Raw genomic sequence first — 21,584 nt, forward strand, 5'->3', positions numbered from 1 at the left:
AACAGGATGATCCAACAGCAGCACAACTTCAACAAACTTCAACCACAAACAAGAATTAAGCTTCAACTGGAGCTTCAGGCTGGATTTGTGATGTTTAAATAGTCTGTGGCTCGTGTACATGCAGTCAGACGGGTCAGAGGATGCATTCAGGGTGGTTTTAATTCTAGAGGAGTGAAAATACGCAAAAAAAAACCTCTGGAGTCTGTCCGTTAATACACTGAGCGTGTAACATAACTTTATCTATGAGAAGACCAGCTGAACGTTGGGGTTTAATCACTTTGCAGAAGCATGGAATAATATTTGTAACAACCCTGATGTGTTTTTAAATAATATTCTGAGAAATAAGTACATTTCTATTGCCGTCTGTGTCATTTTTCTTGTAATTTGGGTTCCTGGCAGCTTTATAATTTGTTAAATTAACAAAAAGAGAAGTCAGACAGGAAAAAGAAAGCATGCATCTGTGTTGATGACAGTTTAAAGACCAAAATAAACTGAACTCCAGAGGGATTTGTTTAAGTCTGATGGGATATGCTGCTTTTTTTACCTCTCTATTTTAAGATCAATCTTCCTGGTTCGTTTTTATTCAGCTTTGGCGTGAATGCAACACTCTTTTACCCTCTGAAGGTCCCTGAACACATCATATCGGTACCACAAAGACTTAAAGATCCTACACATGCCTGCATAAATCCTCCCTGACCTTAAAGTGGTCTGATAGTAAGCTGATTTTTATTCTTTATGTTTCAGGGCGGATAGAGAGTCTTCATCATGATAATCATCATCAGAGAGAGGAAAGGCAGAAGGTAAGAGAGGCGTCTGAGAGTCAGGGGTCAGAGGTCAGACTGGAGGCCGGTCCGGGTTGTACTGGTTTCACTGGGGCAGAGCTTTGAGGATGGCGTTGACCTCCTCGGCGACGGCTGTCAGGGCGAACTCAAACTGGTCCTGTAAAGGAGAAGAACATTGTCATGGTGTGACTGTTGTTTCCTCGGTGGGGGGTCATGAAGGTCGCTCAGACGGACTGACCTTGGTGCGGACCATCCCAGGCCTCTGGTCTCTGACGTGCTCCAGGGTCGCAGCGATGTCGATCTCTTTCACACCTGCAGGACAACACACACACACACACTCATATAACATGCACACTGATGCATTCTGGGTTGTTAGATGAGAAAACTATTTTTTCTCTATGATATGTTGATTTAAAGGCGTTTAACAGATAAAATTCACCTTTAGCCATTCGATTGAGGACCATGTCAATCAGGATGTACGTCCCAGTCCGGCCTGTACCGTTGCTATGGAAACAAAGCAAACTTTATTAAATAAAAATAAACCACAGTTCTCTTTAAATGATGGTGTGTTGTCGCCACCAGATGGATAAATGTGGTACTGCCATGCAAGTGGACGTGTTTAGGGAACTGTGTGTATAATTAATTAATTTAATCTAAATTAAACTTCTTTGGTCGTTATTATTATTTTATATTAATGATGAAAAATCAAGGTTTACCTGCAGTGCACGATGATGGGGCAGGACCGTCCTCTGTAGCACTTATTCACCTTCCTGAAGAGAAGAAACACCAGAAGAACGTTACATTTTGTTACTTATTTCTGACGTTTCTGTTCACACAACCTTTATATTAACTATTCCATACACACACATAGATGCTAGGAAAATTATCCAATCAGAGGATCACAAAAATTCAAATGACTTATATATAAAATCTATCTAATAACATAATGTTGTTCATATATATATATATATACATATATAGATGAGCATCCTTATGTAAGAAATAAATATTGGGACTTTTGCTGCCACTGTGCAGCTTTTTGGCTACAAAAATCTAATTTCTGTCTTAAATGAAGTCCTATAATGTTGCAGTAAACACATCTATTATATACTTTCATACGGACTAAATAACAGTTAGATGAGACAGACAGACAGAGATAAACAGATGGATGGATGATAGATAGAGAGAATGATGGATTGATAGACTGATAGATTGATTGATTGATTGATTGATAAGAGGGGTAAAAAGGTTTTTTTTTCGGCGATGGACCTCCTGCTGCAGCCACATCAGTCCATGATCATTTTTGTGACTATGCAACTGGACCAGACTACTAGCTGCAAACCACAAGAATGACACAGACAGATATGTTGAAAATAAAACCAAGGGCCCCGCTGACCTCCATCGCACAGGGAGGAGGAGGAGGAGGAGGAGGAGGAGGGGGACGGGTAGGGAGGAGGAGGAGGAGGAGGGGGTGAGAATAATGGTGGATGGGAGGCGACACTTTAGTTTCTTCTGCATCATTTCAAATGTTTTCACACCAGTGTTGAGTTTCAGGAGTGATTACACGAATGATTTATTCTTTTGACACAATACTTCACTAAATATAACACTAGTATTTCATAAAATATTCATATTTATTTGTATACAACACTTTGAAAAGTCTGACTTTTTTAAAAATGGAAAATCACTGCCAAATAAAAATGATAACTTATTTGACAAATCATTACATCTATGCATACGACTGTGAAAATGAAATTGCAAAGGACTCAATTTGGAATGAAATGACTAATTAGTGTTTGAGTATTTTTTAAACATGCACTTATTATTTTGAAATAGAAGTGTAGTTTGCTTTGAAGCTTCAGATTTCCACACCTTTAACAAAATAGATTGTATGATAGCTAAATGCTTTGTAGAACAGGGTGTGCCAGATATTAAAATCTGATCATAACTTGTGAAGCCTTATTTGGTCCCTGTTGGTGTCTTCATGTGTGGATCTGCAGGTACCTGCGGAAGTCCAGCAGCGGGCGGGTGGCGTTGGGGATGCCCTGAGCCGGCCAGCTGAGGAAGTGGAACTGAGTGAGCGTCCTGGTCTCCTGCGTCTGCACGTTCTTCAGGTAGAAGCTTCGCACCAGGAAGTCGTTACACCAGATGTGCTCTGACACCAGGTTCACCTTGGTGGAGAGAAAGAAAACACAGCTGCTGAATCAGACACGTTCCTCCCCCTCTCTCTCTCTCTCCCCCCTGTTCTCACCTCATAGATGTGGTAGAGGGACGAGCCCTCGTCAGGCCAGTAGCGGTCACACTGTTTCTCTCCGTCCTCCACCAGAGCGGTCATCATCACGATCACAGTGCAGCCGTTCTCCCACACCATCTAACATTCAACAACATTCAATGAGATCAAGAAGTCAGACTTAAGTTTAATGCTGAATAAATATTTGACACTTAGCCAGAACGTCAGGTGACTTTTGTTTGTCCATTTATTTATTTATACCTATTGTTACCTTGCCCACCGTTTCCTCCTGTTAGGCTCTTATCTCTTATATTTACGCAGCTATTTGATTCTTTTAACTCTGCGCCTCACTGACCTGCCAGAAGTCAGAGATGGTGTGAGACAGGGGGCCCTGGGTGGCGATGTAGGCCGGCATCCGGGGGTCGTGTTCAATCTGGAGGGAGGCGGGGGTGAAAGGTTATGCAAGGTCAAAGGTCAACTCGGAGCTACAAAGTCTCAGTTACCATGGAGACGAGCTGTGACGGCTATAGCTATGACTTTGAGTATGATATTTTTACGACATACTATACTATAACATTTTTTCATGACAAAACTAAGTATAGTACGTGTTTTGGCTTAGTTACTGTAAGACTCAGAGAAACAATGTGGTTACCATGGTGATCATTAGAGTTACATACTTACTATGGTGCTGGCGTTGATGTAGTCGGAGCGTGAAGGGTTGACCTCCGCTTTCAGCTTCACCCTCGAGTGGTCATCTGAAGGACAACGGTGACATTTAAACCCTCAACATCCATTTATCATATTTGATTTGTTCTTATTAATGCTCCTGATGTCTCGTGGATCATGTTTAGCCACGTTTGGTATCTTTAGACTCACAGGGAACAGAGTCGGGGCAGCGGTTCTTCTTGGTGTTGGCGTCGCTCTGAGCCACGGAGACGGCGCTGGGCTCGGCCTGGTAGGAGCACAGAGCCTCCCACTCCTTCATCAGGCGGTCCTTGTTCCTCAGGTGGTCCTCCATGTAGGCCTGAGGGAGGTGAGGGCCACAGTTTAGATCTCTCATGAAACATAATGCTGAATAAATGATTATTATGCAGATGAAATGGCTGGGGGTCGTACCCCTGGTACACCATGTCAGCCGTGCTCACAGTGTCCGGTACCGGTACTGACCAGTATCATGTGACCCGTGGAGATGTCCATGTTGGCCTGGGCCGGCTCCTCGCACCACGACGGCGTGCTGCTGTGGGAGCTCGGACTGGGCTGGGCTCCATCGCTGAACTGGGACGACACGCTGCTCACCCTGGAGTCGGCTCCTCCCCCTCCCGCTGCTCCTCCACCTCCTCCTCCAGCAGCACCTCCTCCTCCTCCTCCTCCAGCACCTCCACCTCCTCCTCCTCCGCTCCTCCCACGGCGCCGAGGGCAGCAGCTTCCAGCCGTCCGAAGGCGCCTTTGGAGGCCATGTGCTGGCGACACAGGTCCTGGTGAGCCAGTTATGCATGCATCACTGCTTTATCACTTTATAGTGATATATTTTATATGTTTAATAAATATATTCAAATCCATTTAACATGCTTCTGTTGAATTTACTTCATAAAGTTACTTATTATTTTAATCATTGAGGTTTTATGATGTTTATGCAGCCAGTCTAGTCATCTATGTTACTTTTTGATTTCATTTTGCAAATAATAAAACTGTCTGTTCTCTTTGAATTTTGTCTTTTCCTTGTGATCCTGATTGAACATTTCTTTTGTTAAGAGCTGCAGACATGTTTGTAGTTCCTTCCCTCTCCTCACCTGGTACTCCTGGTGGGTGAACGTGCCCCCCTCCGGTCCCAGGCCCAGCGTCTTTGCAGCCAGCCGGTGGGCGTGGTGGCGCAGGCAGGCGATGGTCATGGCCGCCACCAGGACGCTGCCCATGCAGGCCATGGCCACCAGTGTGGCGAACACCCAGCGGGAGCCTCGGGGCTGCACCCGTGTCGCCAGGGGCAACGCCTTCCCATCATTCCTCTGTGGCAGGAGGGGTCAGAGAGTAGGAAGGACAGAGAGAAACAACTTTAATTAATGAAGCGGACGTAAGTAGCCTGAACAAATAGTGAGGAAGAGGAGGAGGAAGAGGAGGAGGAGGAGGTGTATTTCCTCCCATCCCTCTCAGCAGGAATACGGACAAACATGCTCCTCAGTAGAGCTGCATGTTCTTTGCTTTCATCTTCCTCTCCTCTTCTTCCTCCCTCTATCTCCCCTTTCCTCGTCCACCCTCCCTCCCTCCTCCTTTCTCCTCCTCCCCTCCTCTCCTTGCTTGAATTGTCTCTCTTGACCTTTCAGGCCTCCTCCTTCCTCCCTGTGGGCCTCAGGAATGTGAGGCTCTCTCTCTCTCTCTCTCTCTCAGTGTGTGTGTGTGTGTTGTATCTGAAAGACATTAAAGTTGGAGCTGCGGGGGTAGAAAGGGTAGTTCACCTGCTATTATAAAGAGGCCCGGATGGGGTTCAGTGTGTGTGAAACAGAGGAAGGAAAATGGATGACCAGGTTACATGTGGTTGAAGGTGGATCACTGCTTTACATTCTTAGCAGAACTTCACATGAGATTAAATCATCACACGTCACCTTTTCCTCTCTTTTCCTTAATTATAAAGCTACAAACCACCAAAAAGACCGATCATTTATCACTGCTTATGATACATGAAATAAATCATGACAAAAAGGACATCAAACAGATGAAACTTGTCTTAAAAATGTCTGCAAACGTTTCAATAACAGATACGATCTGCAGAAATCCTGTCATTTCTTTTAGACGGATATCATGAAAGTATTATTTATTCAACTATCTAGATTTAGTTTACCAGTATTATTTAGACATGATGATAAAAAAACAACATTAAGCTGGAAAATATGACATAATGGATGCAATGGAAAAAAAGTCACTATCACCATTTAGTTGACATGCACCATCCTTATAGGAATATAATAACATTATAACAATAGATAATACATAATAAAGATGAATATGATACAAAGAGCGTAAATAATTAGAATCACATTAAATGACACTAGATCCTGATAGTGAAGGAACATTAAGTAAATAACATAAGAACTTTTAGATCATAACTGTCACTTTAAACTGATTATTAAGCCATCTTTATCAGAATATTATACTTTTCTGTGGGATACATGTCATTAATGAGAATAAATGGTCCTACATTTGACTTCAGACTTGGCTGATGAATGATTTGACTCTGCATTCATAATAATAACCTGTTCATTTATTGAATTGTTCATGTTTTCACTCACCAAACACGATGCAGAGCAGCTTCCCTGGTGTCCTGCTGCACTCACATGGACCCAGTGCCCAAATATCAAGAGTGTCAAGTTAGACTGAAGTCAAACAAACTGGACTTCTGGGACTGACTTTCACAATAAAAGTATCTTTTTTGTGTGTTCAAATAAAGGATGCATGGATTTTACTTATCACAGAGCATTTCCACACAGTGGTATTAGTTATTTTAGTATACGCACCATCCCTCTGTTCCTCTCCATCATAACTAGACCTAACTTTGTTTTTATCACATAAAAACCCTCTCTGCAACCTTTCTTCTTCTCTGAAAACGTCTCCGGTATCAAAACCCATCACCCACCTCTCCAACGCCGCTCTGCAGCACCTTCAGGCCCGTCTCAGACTCCGGGAAGTTCTTCTCTGCAACTGCAGAAAGAAAACACATAAAGTGTGCCTGCTGCCTCAGACCTGGAGTACTTGTAGCACCATGGGTAATAGTATTGAGAGTTGAAGTGTTGAAGTACACATACTGGCTTTCTGTGCCACATCTCCAGCCGTCAGGTTCTTGGAGTTCGGTCTGATCCTGAAGGTGATGGCAGGTCCGACAACGCTGCAGAGGACAAAACACAAGAGCAGATCCAAACAGGATTACACACAATACTCAAGAACGTACATAGAAAGAGTTTATCCATGATGTTGAAAGGGAAAAGGATGAGCAGAATAGAAGCAGAGAATACACACACCAGCTCCACCAGGTTTCTAGGTGGAGCTGGTGAAGCTTTAGGTGAAGCTTTAGGTGAAGCTTCAGATGAATCCAGAGAAATAAAGGAGGAGTGATTCATCTGAAGGAGGATCCAGAGGCAGCGTGTTGTGTTCATGGTCCTACCTGATGTTGATGAAGGAGTCGCTGGAGAGGCCGATCCTCTCTGACAGCAGCTTCAACAGCCTCACCCCGTGGTTCAGACTGAGGGGGCTGCAGTGACAACACACACACACACACACACACACACACACACACACACACACACACACACACACACACACACACACACACACACACACACACACACACACACACACATAAACATACACACACGTAAACACACATTCATACAGACTCATTCATCAGAGGTGGAATGTAACCCAGCACCACTTTTATTTTGAAGACCTTCTAGTTTTTATCCTTCACTTATGAAAACATCTTTCCTTCCTTCCCTTCCTTCCTTCCTTCCTTCCTTCCTTCCTTCCTTCCTTCCTTCCTTCCTTTCCTTCCTTCCTTCCTTCCTTCCTTCCTTCCTACCGTCCTCCTTCTTTCACTATGTCTGTTTACCATCAATGTCTTTCCTCCTGTCTGTCCTTCTTCATCCTTTTCGCTTTACTCTTTTTGTCCTTTTCTTCTTTTTCCTCCCCTCTTTTCTCCTTTCTCACCTTTCTACCATTATCCTTTTATTTCCTTTTTCACTCATCCCCTTCTTTCTGTCCTTCCTTCCTTTCTTCTTTTCTCCTTCCCCCCTTCTTCTCTGATTGATATTTCTTTCCTTTTACATGAACCCTTCCCTTCATTCTTTCCTCATTTCCTTCTCTTCTTTCAGTATTTTTTGCTGTCACTCTTTCCATCTCCCTTTCCTTCCTTCCTTCACTCCCTTCCTTTCCTTTCCCTTTTCTCCTGATTTGTTTCTTTTCATATTTCAGATCACCTGAAAGCAGAAACATCTCTTCATGAGTTCATTTACTTTTGATATTCAGAGGGTTCTATAACTTTAGGATTATAAATGCAGTAATACTTGTACTGTAGTATTGTTTATGTTTATTAATGAAGAATTGAGGACTCCTTCCACCTCCACGTCGTCTCCACACAGACACAGACAGACTCACAACATGAGGACAACAGAAATCATCCACCCCTTCATCCATCCTCCTGATTGGTGGAGGAGGTGAGCGTACTGTACCTCTGATTGGTGACGATGAAGCCGTACTCCTCTTCCTCGGCCGTCTTCGGTTTGTCCTGGTCCTCTGCTGCAGCGGGAGGCCAATCTTTCTGGGCTGCTTCTGGTTTGGGGGTCTTGATGGTGGAGGGCGGAGCCTCGGTGGCGGTATTCTTAAACGCCATCGAACCCTCTGTGACCTGATGGATAAAGATGAATAAAGACATTCAATTAAAGAACTTATGAAATGTTTTTACTGGTGATCTAAGTACTTGAGTATTTCCCTTTTCTGCCACTTCATATTTTTTTTACAGAAGTAGTGACTTTAAGGAATATATATAAGAAACATTATATGTTTACCTTCTTTCTTGTGGCAGCATTGTTTCCGTATGTATCTGAATAGGAAACAAAAACATGAAAGATAAATGATATGCATTTGGACATCATTTTGAACCTCCTCCCGGTTATCTGAGATTAGCATTCATCCATTTAAGATAAACATTGTGCAAATGTTGGATACAAAACAGAAGCTAAAACTATGAAGCATCTTCTGTGTTTGAACGTCAGTAAATCTGACTCAGCATCACTCAGACTAAATCCAAATCATGCTTCCTGTCAGAAGAGACAAGGACGAAGAGAAAGAATCATTTTCATTTTGGTATATTCTTTTTGGAATGATGCGCTTGTTAAGTGCAAAGCAGAGTTCATCTGAATCATAATCTGTGTCTCATTTCCCAACCATCCGACAGACAGAGGAGCTGATTGTAAGCTCCAGTTTTCTTGTTTCTATGAGTGAAAGCAGGGGTGGAAAGCGAGTGATGAGCAGACCTTTGCTCTGTTTGTGGGCGTAGGAGTTCTCCAGCTGCAGCTGCTTCAGAGCGGCCGGCAGGTCGTCTTTCTGCTCGGGGGAAAGATCCTTCACGCTCAGGCCGTAGTGGTCGAGCAGCAGATCCAGTCTCTGCAGAGAGCGCTCTGAGAACACAGAAATACTGATCTTTACTGGAATTAAACTCTACTTTTAGTGAGACTTTCTACTTTATCTCCTCCACTTTTCAGAAGCTTTTGACTCCGTTACAGTTATCTGAGTTTCATTAAACATGTGGTGGAAGAAGTTTTCATATCTGTTATTAAGTATAAGTAGCTGATGTAGAAATACAAAGACCTGCAGTCAAAATGTTACAAGAGTATCAGCATCTAAATATCATTAAAATACCAGCAGTGCTTATTTTGCAGAATAGCCCAATTCAGAATAATATCTATTATATTATTGTCTTAATGTGAACACCACTTTGATGTTGCAGCTAAAAAATGTTTTAAATGATTTCTATATTGTTTTTATTTATTGAATTTGATTCTGCTTGGTAGCTTGTGAATTGAGGATCAAATATTATTATTATTAAATGATTTATGTCATCATATCAGCATTTATTTGTTGTTTTCTTAAACACTATATTACATGAATATAGTGGAGTTCAATATTTGTGGAGTAGTATGAAATAGAAAGTGAAAATAGAGCACAAGTACCTCCAAGTTGTAAGTACAGAGTAAATGTATTTAGTTATTTTCCACCACTGCATGTTTGTTGATCTGAATCTTATATCTCCAAACTTTGACAGAACTTTTCAGCTCCACACTTATTTATATATAATATAATATTTCATTTTTTTTTTTTTATTTCCTCTCTCACCATCCAGTCCGGACAGAGCATCGTATTCTTCCTGCTCCTTCCTCTCTTCCTGCTCCTGCTGCTGCTGCTGCTTGCTGAGCTGAGCCACCTGGGAAATGTAGTCCTCGTTGTAGTCCAGTGGGAAGTCCAGCTCTGGGAAGGAGGAGGAGGAGGAGGAGGAGGAGGAGGAGGAGGAGGATGATGATGATGAGGACAGCGAAGAGGGGAATCCTGCAGCTGCTGCTACCGCCCCTCTGTGGCGGGAGAGGGACTGCACAGGAGAGGAAGAGGAGGAGGAGGAGGAGGAGGAGGAGGAGGAAGGGGAGGTGAGGTAAAAAGACACCAGGTCCTGGAGAAGCTGCCGGTCTCTGTCCAGAGGGATTCCCTGGGATCTGGAGCGAGACGGGGAGGCGAGGAAGGCTGGATTCTCATCCAGAGAGTTGAGGGAGCGCTCCTCTTCCTCCTGGTATCCGTACTGCTGCTGCAACATGGACAACGGAATCACTCCATTCAGATGGAAGACACTTTGTTGCTTCATAAAGTGAAATACATTTGCATAGTTATGTTGGTAATCAGGATAACTGCATGTTCATTAGATTTAAGTTTAAATGCAATAAAATGTATTAATCTGATTTATATTTCCATTTACAGACTTCATTGTCACCAGTCAGCCAAAAAAGTGCTTAAATGCATTTAGACTTTGTTTAATTTGAATACAAATTGTGATATTTCCTTATGAAGTATTTGTATTAAATAATCTAATTTGTTTAGTTAAACAGGATAATTGGAAAATAATAAATGTAGTATTGTGATAAATGACTACTCTAGATCTATTAAAACATTCTGCAGAGCTGTGTTATAGTAAGCATATCATTTTAAAATGCAACACATCATACGGTACTCTTTTGAATAAAGGATGAATACTTTCCCCACCTGGTGGTAGGTGTAAGGGTCCAGCAGGGGCGTCTGCATGTGAACAGAGGACCTGGAGGGGTCGAGGATCATGTAGTCCACGTACTGCTGTCTCATCCCGGGGTCAGCCGGACGCTCGGGGCCCTGAACCCTCCGCTGACTGGGGCCCGACAGACTGGACATCCTGAGAAACACGACTTTTAATCAGTGAGAAAAGTCTGCGCTGTTGTGTTCTGGTGTGATGACGGAGGTTTTCTTACTGTTTGGGTTTGGAGCCGACTGTCGGAACCCGACTCAACTCTCGGCTGATGATCGCCTGCGTGGCGCCGTCCTTCCAGGTCAGACCTGTGCAGCAACATGGAGACTTTAAAACACAAACTTCTCTCACTTGTCACTTGTTAGCAGACGTTAAAGCCTGGAAAGAGACTCACCTTGCACCATCAGGTCTTTGAGGACTTCCTGCAGCCGGTGCAGGACGGAGACAGACACCAGGTACTGGACCGGCTCCTGGTGAGGACTCTGGCACTGTCCGAACAAACCGTCTGCACAGGAAGAGAGCAACCAGTCCGTTTGTGTCTGAGGACAGTTGTTTGTAGTCGGAGGCTTTAAACTGTCAGTAAAATGTGACCTTATCCAGCAGCAGCAGAGGAAACAATAAAGAAGAGCATCCTCTCCCTCTCACACTGACAATAACACTTCATGTTCAGGCCAGGTTGTCATTTGTTTCAACTCGGTTCTCTTTGCTGAGATTCTGCATTTATTCAGTCCCGTCTGCTTTATTTACTCCTCCTGACATTTTAAAGATCAAAGAACCTGACTTTCTTTTTTACAGATTAATGACCAAATACGACGTAGGTAAGATTCCGCCACAATCCAACCACCATTACTAATACATATACCAGCAAAATAATCTATAATAACCAAGAAATAAATTCTATAGATTCTAATTTTGGACCAAAAAAGCAGCTCAGTTATTTTATTCAAACAAACACAGAGCTGATGTTCACTGAAGGAACAAGCTGCATAAACACACAAAATATACATGAATATGGCCATAATGTACAAATATGCAAGTAGACACACACACACACACACACACACACACACACACACACACACACACACACACACACACACACACACACACACACACACACACACACACACACACACACACACACACACACACACACACACACACACACACACACATTAACATACAATATAGTGCACAGTACATTTAAACATGTGTACACAAACAGGTTGATTAGTGTGTATACAAATGTACACACACATAGGGAAGCACAGTGTGTGTGTGTGTGTGTGTGTGTGTGTGTGTGTGTGTGTGTGTGTGTGTGTGTGTGTGTGTGTGTGTGTGTGCGTGGGCCGTGGTGAGTCATCACCTCTGTCTGCCTCCATCTCTCATCAAACACACACACACACACACACACACACACACACACACACACACACACGGGAGACACACAGTAGTCAGGCAAGTGATGTCACTGTTGTCATGGAGACGGCCAGGACGAGCTGCCATTGGCAGAGAGCGTGTGACGGAGGGAGACCTTGTTTACGTTGCACTCTGGCTCTTTCTCTCTGGTTTTCTCTCTTCTGTCTCTTTGACTCCTTCAACCTTTCTGTCAATGTGACGAATCTCAAAGCAAACTAATCATTTCTCACACGTTCACATTTCAGCGCTGTCACACACACTGTAAATGTCACACACACACACACACACACACACACTCCACGCTCAGATGACACACACTGAAAAGTAGAAGTAACATCTGCTGCTTAGAAATGTCTTTGGTTATATCGACGACAGATTACAGATGTGAAAAGAAACAAAAGGGGTCTTTTGTTCAATGCACTCAATATTACAAGTAAAACACAGACGACAGAAGTTTTCAGTATAGCAAACTACTACGATACAAATAGTTGCTTTATATATACCTTTATAAAGAGGTTTTTTTATTGCAGTCTAGAATGTATTTGTTTTGTTCAATATTACAGCGTTTTAACACAGATTAAAGATGTTTCATGATACACAATCGATATTTTTTGAATGCAGTCTGGAATGTATTTATTTTGCTGAAGTATTGCAGCGTTTTAAAGCAGGTTTACAGATGTTTCAGGCTACAAAAGGGATTATTTTTGAGAACAGTATGGGACAAAGTTTATTCAATTTGAACACTCCAGGTTACAGATGTTTCAGGACCTAAAATAGGCCTTTTGTTAAAGTCTGGGATTGAATAGATTTTACTAAAATATTCAAGATTACAGATGTTCAAAGACACAAAATGTGCTGTTTTTTAAATGCAGTTTGTAATGAACTCCATTTCACTTCTATATTCCAGAGGTTTAGCAGCGATTACAGATGTTTCAGGCCATAAAATGCAATGTCTTTGCAATGCAATCCGATTGCAACCTGTTACTCCCTCTGCCTTTTTTCCTCACACTCTCATTCTTGCATTTCATCACATGCACTTCCTCCCTGCATCATCAAACACACACCGTGACACCTGAATGAAGCATGCTTGTTTCCTCTAAATGTTCCCGTCTCTGCAAACAGGGAACAGAACATCCTCAAGGCAGACACAGAAACATACCAGCATCAATAATTCAGCCGTCTCTGAAGACTGAGACACACATGTGCACGCTCATGCACGTGCACACTCCTTGTAATGACATCCCAGCCATGTTTGAGCAGGCAGGAAGGAAGCAGGAAGTCCACTGAGGGATTCTACACGGCCCGTTAAAGGCGGGCTGAGCCGTGACGACTAACCAGCTCCTGACTGTCTGACGGAGAGCAGACACGTCACAGCTTCCTGAAGCGTGTCTCTGCAGCTGTTGCCTGCTGGGATTCCTCACTATTGGTCGATTCACTAAACTCGTCACGCTGCATTCAGGGTACCGTGAATACGAGCTTCCTACGGGGGGAAGAAAGCGTCCACGTCAGCCTCCCGGAGGAGGATATCTGGGAAGGTTTGATTTGGCCTCATGAATGTATGAATGTGTGTAAAGAGAGACGTGTATGGGTTTATAATAGATATATATCATAGAAATGTTTAATGAGTCACTTTGCTTACACCACTACTAAATGATTTCTTCCTACTTCTTGCAGCTGTTGATTTTATCAGGATGTCAGCAAAGGTCAAAACTGGCAAATAAAAGTGAAACATTTCCCTTGTTTTCTCACTTTTTATCTATTTGATCAGTTTGTTTTCTTATACTCATATACCTGTGTAAATATGCTCCTTTTTTTCTGCACTATAAAATATTACATTTGGGATCTTTAGACCAGGATGTTTAAATATTCAAACGTTGACCTCATATAAATATTTGATACGTCTATATGTACTCAACTCTCTCTGTGAGAAGGAAGAAAAATAAAGAATCAACTCCCGACTGAACGAAAGAGGCTTTTTGGCTATTTGGTTGAACTCTTTAATTAAAGTGAATTTATGTTAAACGTGTTTGTTGTTTTATTACCTGCAGAACTAATGACAACAATCCCCTTTATATATTAGCATTCAACTCAAAGCACTGCTGCACCTCATGCAGTCCTTTTTCTTCTTACAACTATCAAAGCTTTGGCTCTCAACATTTTTTTAAATTGGCAGAATCTTTATCCTTGTGCAAAGCAGCCTTTCAGCCTTTCAGCTTTGAGGATTTATTAAAAGAATTGTTGAAGTTGCTGCATCAAAGCTGAGCACTTCTGTGGACGTAATGAACGCCCTCAGGCCAATCAGAACGGAGGTTTATATGCTCACGGCGTAAGAAGTGATCCAACGTGTGATGCAACAAGGTTTCAGGAATCACACTGGACCAAAAGTAAAACTCACCATCGTTGCACAGCTGATCTCTGGGACAGAGCTTCTTTTCAAACAAACACCCTGCAGACACAAACAACAAACACAGAAACATTAATGCACATCCAGAAGATGCAAACTCACAAAAACAATCAGAGCTCTAGGAATGATTTGAGCTAACCATCACTACTTTGTCAGATTAAAGCAGAAACATATATATAGATATTAGGAGACAATGTCACCTAATGAAACTTCAATCTTTAAAATTACGTTCAAATTAAGTTTATTATGGGACACAAATATAGACAGAAATGAGTTGGGGAAAACCCCAAACAGAGCGAGCAACTACACACAACGTCAATCCTGTGCTGCTTAGTGATGTGACAAGTGTGTGTGTGTGTGTGTGTGTGTGTGTGTGTGTGTGTGTGTGTGTGTGTGTGTGTGTGTGTGTGTGTGTGTGTGTGTGTGTGTGTGTTACAGTTGACCTTTCCCGGGTACTAATCTGTTGCGAGGCAATAAACAGCAGCAGATGTGAATCCGCTCGCTCCGTTCTGTTGGTGTACGCCTGTTTGACTTGTGTTTTCATTAAGGATTTATGTAATACACGTGTATTATTCAGGTATTCTATGAAGTACGCCTCATGCTGCAGCACATCCTGCACAAACACACCACGCTCGCTCTTTCCCATTTTAATCTTTGTTTCCAGTGATGGCAGAGACCAAATGGGTGGGGACAACAGGTGCAGCAGAGCAACAATGTCAAATTACACTGCAAAAGAAAAAGAAATTTAAAGAAATAATAAAAAAACCTGCCAGTGAAGTGAGAATATTTCAATATTTCAGATATTGTTAGAATAGAAATGAATATATATTGAATAACTGAGCGATGAGCATGAATTGAATGTGTCACAGTCACATTGACGTATGAAACCTCAGTTATAAGTGAGTATCGACAACAGGACGACAAACTGTCTGAGCAGCAGCCATCACAGAGGGAATCTCCTTCAGGACGAAAGCAGACACGCTGCTAAACATAGAACCAAGAGCTTCTCCGTCCGTCCATCCGGCCGCCGCCTCCTCCTCAAAACTCCACATGATGACTAATCTGTCCTCCACCCACACATCCCTCCCCTCTTATCTCTGCCTCCCTGTCCTCCCTCCTCTCACCTCCACGGTCTGTTTCTCGGAGATCATCATCTTGTTCAAATCGTCCTGCAGAATGTCAATCACCATCACCACAACACACAGCAGTATAATACACAACACTACACACTAATTAGAAGAACTTTCAGTGTAATTGAGTGTCTAATGAGCAGACTGACAGATGATGCACTGTATTAAAAAATTCCATCCGGACTTGTTAGTTTAGTCCAATGTTCGGGTCCTTTGCTTTAGTAAAAGTACTACGTCTGTTAAGTTGAAATGTTCTTTATCATAATTATTTCATATCTTTTGCGTCGGGGCTATGCCTGTACGACTATTTTCCTTTACACTAGCAAAGTACTAATACCACACTGCGAGTAAAACTCCTTACTTTGGTAAAAGTATTATAATCAAAATGTATTAAGTAGCAAAAGTAAAAGTTGATAAAGATAGATAATGTTTTGGGATTAGAATGACTGCTGCATTATTGTGTATGCCGCAATTGAAAAGATGAAAAACTTTCTAGAAATTAATGTTTGTATCTTGAAACAAGACAGAAAATGGAAACAAATTGATTTATACTGAGAACAAGATTCTTCTTCCTGCACAGAGAGATCTTTTCACTTGTTTTTAAGCCTTTAAAGCCTCATTTGGGAGACAACACTGACTCGGTAAGTGGGAGATTTTTGGTCGATTTGGCAGCGATGAGAAGCTTTTTAATCCAGGGAGTCATAGAAACAGACTCAGCAATAAACTCTCTGCTTTGATTCAATTTCAGCAGAAGAAATACGTGAAAATGACTCAACTCAGGTTTTCACATATCTCAGGGGAATCTCATCAAGATTTTCTCTCACAAACATCTTCCTCCTGCTCAAAACTATTCAGAGAGAGACAGAGAGAGAGAGAGAGAGAGAGAGAGAGAGAGAGAGAGAGAGTAGGTGACGTCAGCATCAGCTTCATTTTGTTTTCTGGGAAGGTGTGGCTCCCTGTGAGCAGGAACACAGCCAGTAAAAGATGTTTCCTCTCCTCACAACTAAAGGAAGACTTCAGGAGCCTTCCATCCCATCATCTCGTCCTGTTTGGACCCCAGTAGCTCTCTAACACGCTGATGAAAATCATAATCAAAGCAGCTTTATGTTTCTTTCACGACGTGTTCGCCGTAGTAAATAAGTGTGACCTCTTGTCGCCGTGCAAATATTCCTCCTGGAGTTTACATCCCATCTCCAAACAGTCAACGTTGGTTTCTGTTCATCATAACCCAGCCCTTACCTGAACTAAACCAGACCTTAAACATCCAGAAAACTAGCCGCAACAGTCAACCAGCAGTTAGCAGAACAAGAGGCTGTATCTTTAAGGTTTAAGCAGGATGACTCACATATGTGGCATTTAAATGAAGAAAGAAAGAAAGAAAAGAATTTGGACGGTGCAGAACAAATATCTGTTTTATGAGGAAAATGTTATCTGAAGAAAATGTGTCTGACTCATCATCATCATCATCATCAGTGTGTCTGTGCCTTTGCTTTTATTATCCATTACGGCCCGCCACATTGAATCCAGTGTCATTTCATAATGGTGCTGCTGGCGTTTGTGGCTGCTGCTGTGTGAGAGCGAGCTGCTGCTCTGGTCTGCAGGCTGACGGAGGATGTTTAAGGTGGATGAGTCAGCCAGGACGGAGCAGAATCGAACCTGCGTGGTGCGGCTGAGTGGCAGCAGGGGCAGCGAGGTTATAGATCAGATCAGTGGACCTTTAAACTTCATACACACTCACATTAATCACTGACTGGAGCTCGCTGCATGCAGTATTTATAGGACCAGTCTGGTGAGATTCTATTTTTTTTCTTCCTGTCAACAAATCTACTGAAAACACTAAAATCAAAAGGTTAGCCCGATGTTTCTTCTTCCTCCATAAAAACACATCACTGTTGTTCCTTCATCATCCTCGACAACATAAAGTAGTTTATTCTGACTCCGTCCAAAATAGAAACACTCACTAAAGCACCAAATCTGGATTAATCTGCAGGCAAACAAATGGAACATTTCCTCCTGTTTGTTTGATGAAAACTCCAGCTGTTGTAGTAAAATACTGAGCCTTTATTAAAGATGTAACTATATATATCTGTGTTTTTAAAGATTTACGTCTTGAGAAGAAACCAAAGGGCTCTCAGATATGCAACACTAAGGGCAAAATTGAATTTCCATCTTTACATTTTTTTAAAACAGTTGACTCTGAACTTCAGTAAGACAATATGGAGAATATAAAATCAGAACTATTTTTATTTTTTTGTTCTTTACTCAGACTTGATCTCACTGTTAATTCGTTTTCGTTTTTTAATCACAAACTGGAGACTTTTACTCGCCGCTTCTGGCATGCAATCATATTTTTCTTATCATCGATATAGCTATCTTATATCCACGCAATTTATTGATATTTTATATCCTATAAACTGTCATTAGAAGCCACGTTCACCGTCCAATTAGTCTGAAATGTTTGAAAATGACAGCATTACCATGAAATTAAATATTCAAGGAAACGTTCAATCTTTTATCCCTGTAGGAATCTCGCTGAATACTGTTCTCCTGTTTCTGACGATATGATTTCACAGATGAAGCTGTGGATGAAAAGCATTAAATCCGCTGTGCTGTCGCTGTCCGCGGTGCTGAAACACTCGGCCTGCTCGCTGTCCGCGGTGCTGAAACGCAGCGCTGTGTTCAGAGCATCAAGGCGACAGGAAGCCATTGTTGTAAGTGTGAGCGGAGAGCTGAGAGGTCAGTTATGACTCATAGCTGAGGCGTCCTATTATGAGGCTCTCATATTCCTGCAGAGGTTTATAGTCTCTCTACGTTTTCTGTTATAATTTGGAACCAAAATCTCTTTTTTGTATTTCTTTCTTCGAATTTAACTGCCAAACCCACCGAAGTGATTACAGTTTAAGGTCATTATTGTTATGTTTTACTTCTTACTGCTTTTGGTATGTGTAATATTATAATCTGCAGGGAATACTACAACAATTATATTACAAAAATACAAAACCACATCTCCATTTTATTGATACAAACGGGCTTATTTTACTGGCATTATAATGGTCTTTAATATCTCTATAATCATATTTGTGGGGTGTCGTGTTTACCAGGCAAAGGCCCCGGGGCCCCAAAGCTCCAGCTGGGAGCAGTCGACATGTATTTGATAGATGAGTTCTGCTTTCACTGGTTTGCTTTAATGGTTTTTTGCTGCAGTGTTTTATGTGATATCTGTGGAGAGCTTTATCTCCAGCGTGAATTAAATACTGAAGCTTCGTACTTTGGAGTTAACATCGTGTCATAACAGTTTTTTTCTTAAAGCATGTAGGTTTAAATATTTACTGTTACCCCCCTTTAGAACCTTCATCTGTCTTAAGAAGCTCAGAGGTGTTTGTTTCCTAGAATATAGAAGTCTTATAATAATCTTATCTTGATTTATAATGTATCTGGGGAGAAAGTGAATAAAAAGAGTGATCATCATAATATTCTTATCGGGAATGTCTCAGACGCTCTGAACTATAATGATATACTGAGTTAATATATTATTTCTATCAGGATTAATAATCAGGTTTATTTTTACGACATTTCAGAAACTCATACAGTCTGGAGGCTCTTTCTTTAATCTTATTATTATTGTTGTTGTTGCCATAATATTCCTATAATCTGATTATGGTAATTATAACTATACTGACATTTTCACTGGTGTTCCTATTGTGAGTTTTATCCACTTACTTCCTCTGCATTCACCATAATATTATAACGCTTTATTGAAAATATGTGATATTTGTTTTTGTAGCCATTTATAATAAAACATATTGCCACTGGAGGTAATTGTCATTCCTGCAGCACACAGATGACTCTCTATAATATAATATGATCATATATTCTCTCCATACAAACAAATCATCTCTCTCTCTCTCTGGCTTCATGTCTCAGCATCGTCTCTCCCTCTCTCCTGCTGTTTGCTCGTGTTTGTTGACTGAACAACACAATGAATCATTGGGGCAGTCAGACACATCAGAGCTGACCCACGGCAACCAGATAGGAGGCAGGAAATGCAACAAATAGCAGATGAAGTACGGCACAAATATCCATATTTGCTGCACAGAGAAGTCAAACTGATGCACTGGGATGGGATGTCACAGCAAACAGAATAGAACATGTTGCTCTTTCACACTAAGGGTCGAGTTCTGCACAGAACATAAAGGAGCAACTTAAATCCTGCAGAACATTTTATAGAAATACAACCGAGTTCTCATAGAAAAACTGCAGCTTGTATAACATCCTTAATATATGTGATAAAGAAGATAAAACTTGTGACATAAAGTGATCTGAGGTCAGTCCAAACTCACTGCTAAGTAGAGCAGTTACTGTAGGAACACTGTGGGGGAGTCGTGATTTACGCGCAGCCCTGCCTGGTTCATTAAAAGGGAAGTGCGTCTCCATCAGTGTTAAATCACATCTGAGGAGTCTTACCGTGTCGGGCGGCTGTGCAGAGCCGGCAGGAGGCTGTGAGGAGGAGGCACAGAGCTGCCCAGAGCCGTGGAGACCTCATGGTACATCCAGCATCCACCGGAGAGAGGAGGGGAGAGTCTACCAGCTCTCCATGTCGGAGGAGAGGCTGCTGCTGCTGCTGCTGCTGCTGCTGCTGCTGCTCTATGGGAGGGATGGAGAGGGAGGGAGGGAGGGAGGGAGTGTTACACCGGCAGGTTGGAAAACAAGGACCACAGGAGGCGCCACACTGCAAGAAACATCCAAAGAGCTGAGCCAGTAGGATTAAAGGAGAATGTTGTCTGTAGTGGATGAAGTACACAGATACTTTACTGGAGAAAAAGTATGCAAAAGTCTGCAGATGAACAGCTCATAGACTGATTTATTATTATTATATATATATATATATATATATATATATATATATAAGACATTATTAGATGGGGCTAGTTTTGCAACAGCTTCTTAAAGTTCATAAAGGTTTGTGTGCTCATTGGCGGAGCACTTTATATTTTACAAATTACAATAATATATCGTACATAATACAAAATAAATAGTTCTTCTTGCGGTTTGCGCTGCATCTTTTACCTCAGTTTGTTCAATTACAGCCACTCTAAGACTATTTGCTTATTTCTATTAGTTAACACTGATGTGATTGTTAACACTGATATGATTCATCCTACCTTTGGTCAGCATATTTCTGAAGAGGATCAACATGTGTGAAGGCCTGAAGTCAGAACTCTGAAGAAATCAGAGACTGAATCACCAAATTTTGAGAAAAAGTGATTTTAAAAATTTTAATATTAAACCAGACTTTTGATTCAGACCCTCGTTTACTGCAGGTGTTTCTGTTATTTTACTTTTTTCAGAGAAATATCCTCAAGGCGCTCCAAGATCCTGGTCGTTGCATTGTTTTAACATATGGTATTTACTGAACACTAACAGAGTTTAATCAACACCAACAATATGTTTGTCTTCTACTTGGACGGTTAGTTTGTTTGAGGACATTTATTTCTAGAAAATAAACAACAAGACAAACCAGCTGTTGTTCACCCTGATAAAATCTCAGATAAGTAAGGTGTGTCATTTCTTCCAGTGTGGAGGAGATCCCATCTCCTGCACCATGACGTGGTTCATGTGGATCAGAAGTCCATTTCCTTTGCCAAATAGCCTTCCAGACACTTAGCAGATCAGCACATCGGGTTCCTCACTGTGTTCAAACTGAGCAGGAACAATTCAACCACAGCAGCTTCTCCTGCAGGATGAAACCTTCCACATTCACTGACTATTAACCAAAGAAAGACGAGACATCTGACAGAAAGAAAAGAAAACGAAA

General features: G+C 41.7%; 1 protein-coding gene across 1 annotated transcript; it reads right to left on the reverse strand.

Annotated features, from left to right (window-relative positions):
• Positions 1-851: 851 nt before the first annotated feature.
• LOC129111506 (receptor-type tyrosine-protein phosphatase-like N) lies at positions 852-20,312 on the reverse strand. The gene is given in 24 exon segments (XM_054623476.1): positions 852-939; positions 1,021-1,094; positions 1,222-1,286; positions 1,499-1,552; positions 2,787-2,953; positions 3,034-3,153; positions 3,368-3,445; positions 3,694-3,767; positions 3,889-4,036; positions 4,180-4,409; positions 4,412-4,487; positions 4,803-5,015; positions 6,638-6,702; positions 6,807-6,886; positions 7,163-7,249; positions 8,226-8,401; positions 8,562-8,596; positions 9,030-9,173; positions 9,889-10,348; positions 10,801-10,963; positions 11,040-11,124; positions 11,211-11,321; positions 14,631-14,681; positions 20,234-20,312. Coding segments are annotated over 24 exon segments (2,907 nt in total). The 3' UTR covers positions 852-867.
• Between the last annotated feature and the right edge of the window lie 1,272 nt (positions 20,313-21,584).

Source organism: Anoplopoma fimbria, chromosome 22 (assembly GCF_027596085.1).
Source record: "Anoplopoma fimbria isolate UVic2021 breed Golden Eagle Sablefish chromosome 22, Afim_UVic_2022, whole genome shotgun sequence".
Lineage (NCBI taxonomy): Eukaryota > Metazoa > Chordata > Actinopteri > Perciformes > Anoplopomatidae > Anoplopoma > Anoplopoma fimbria.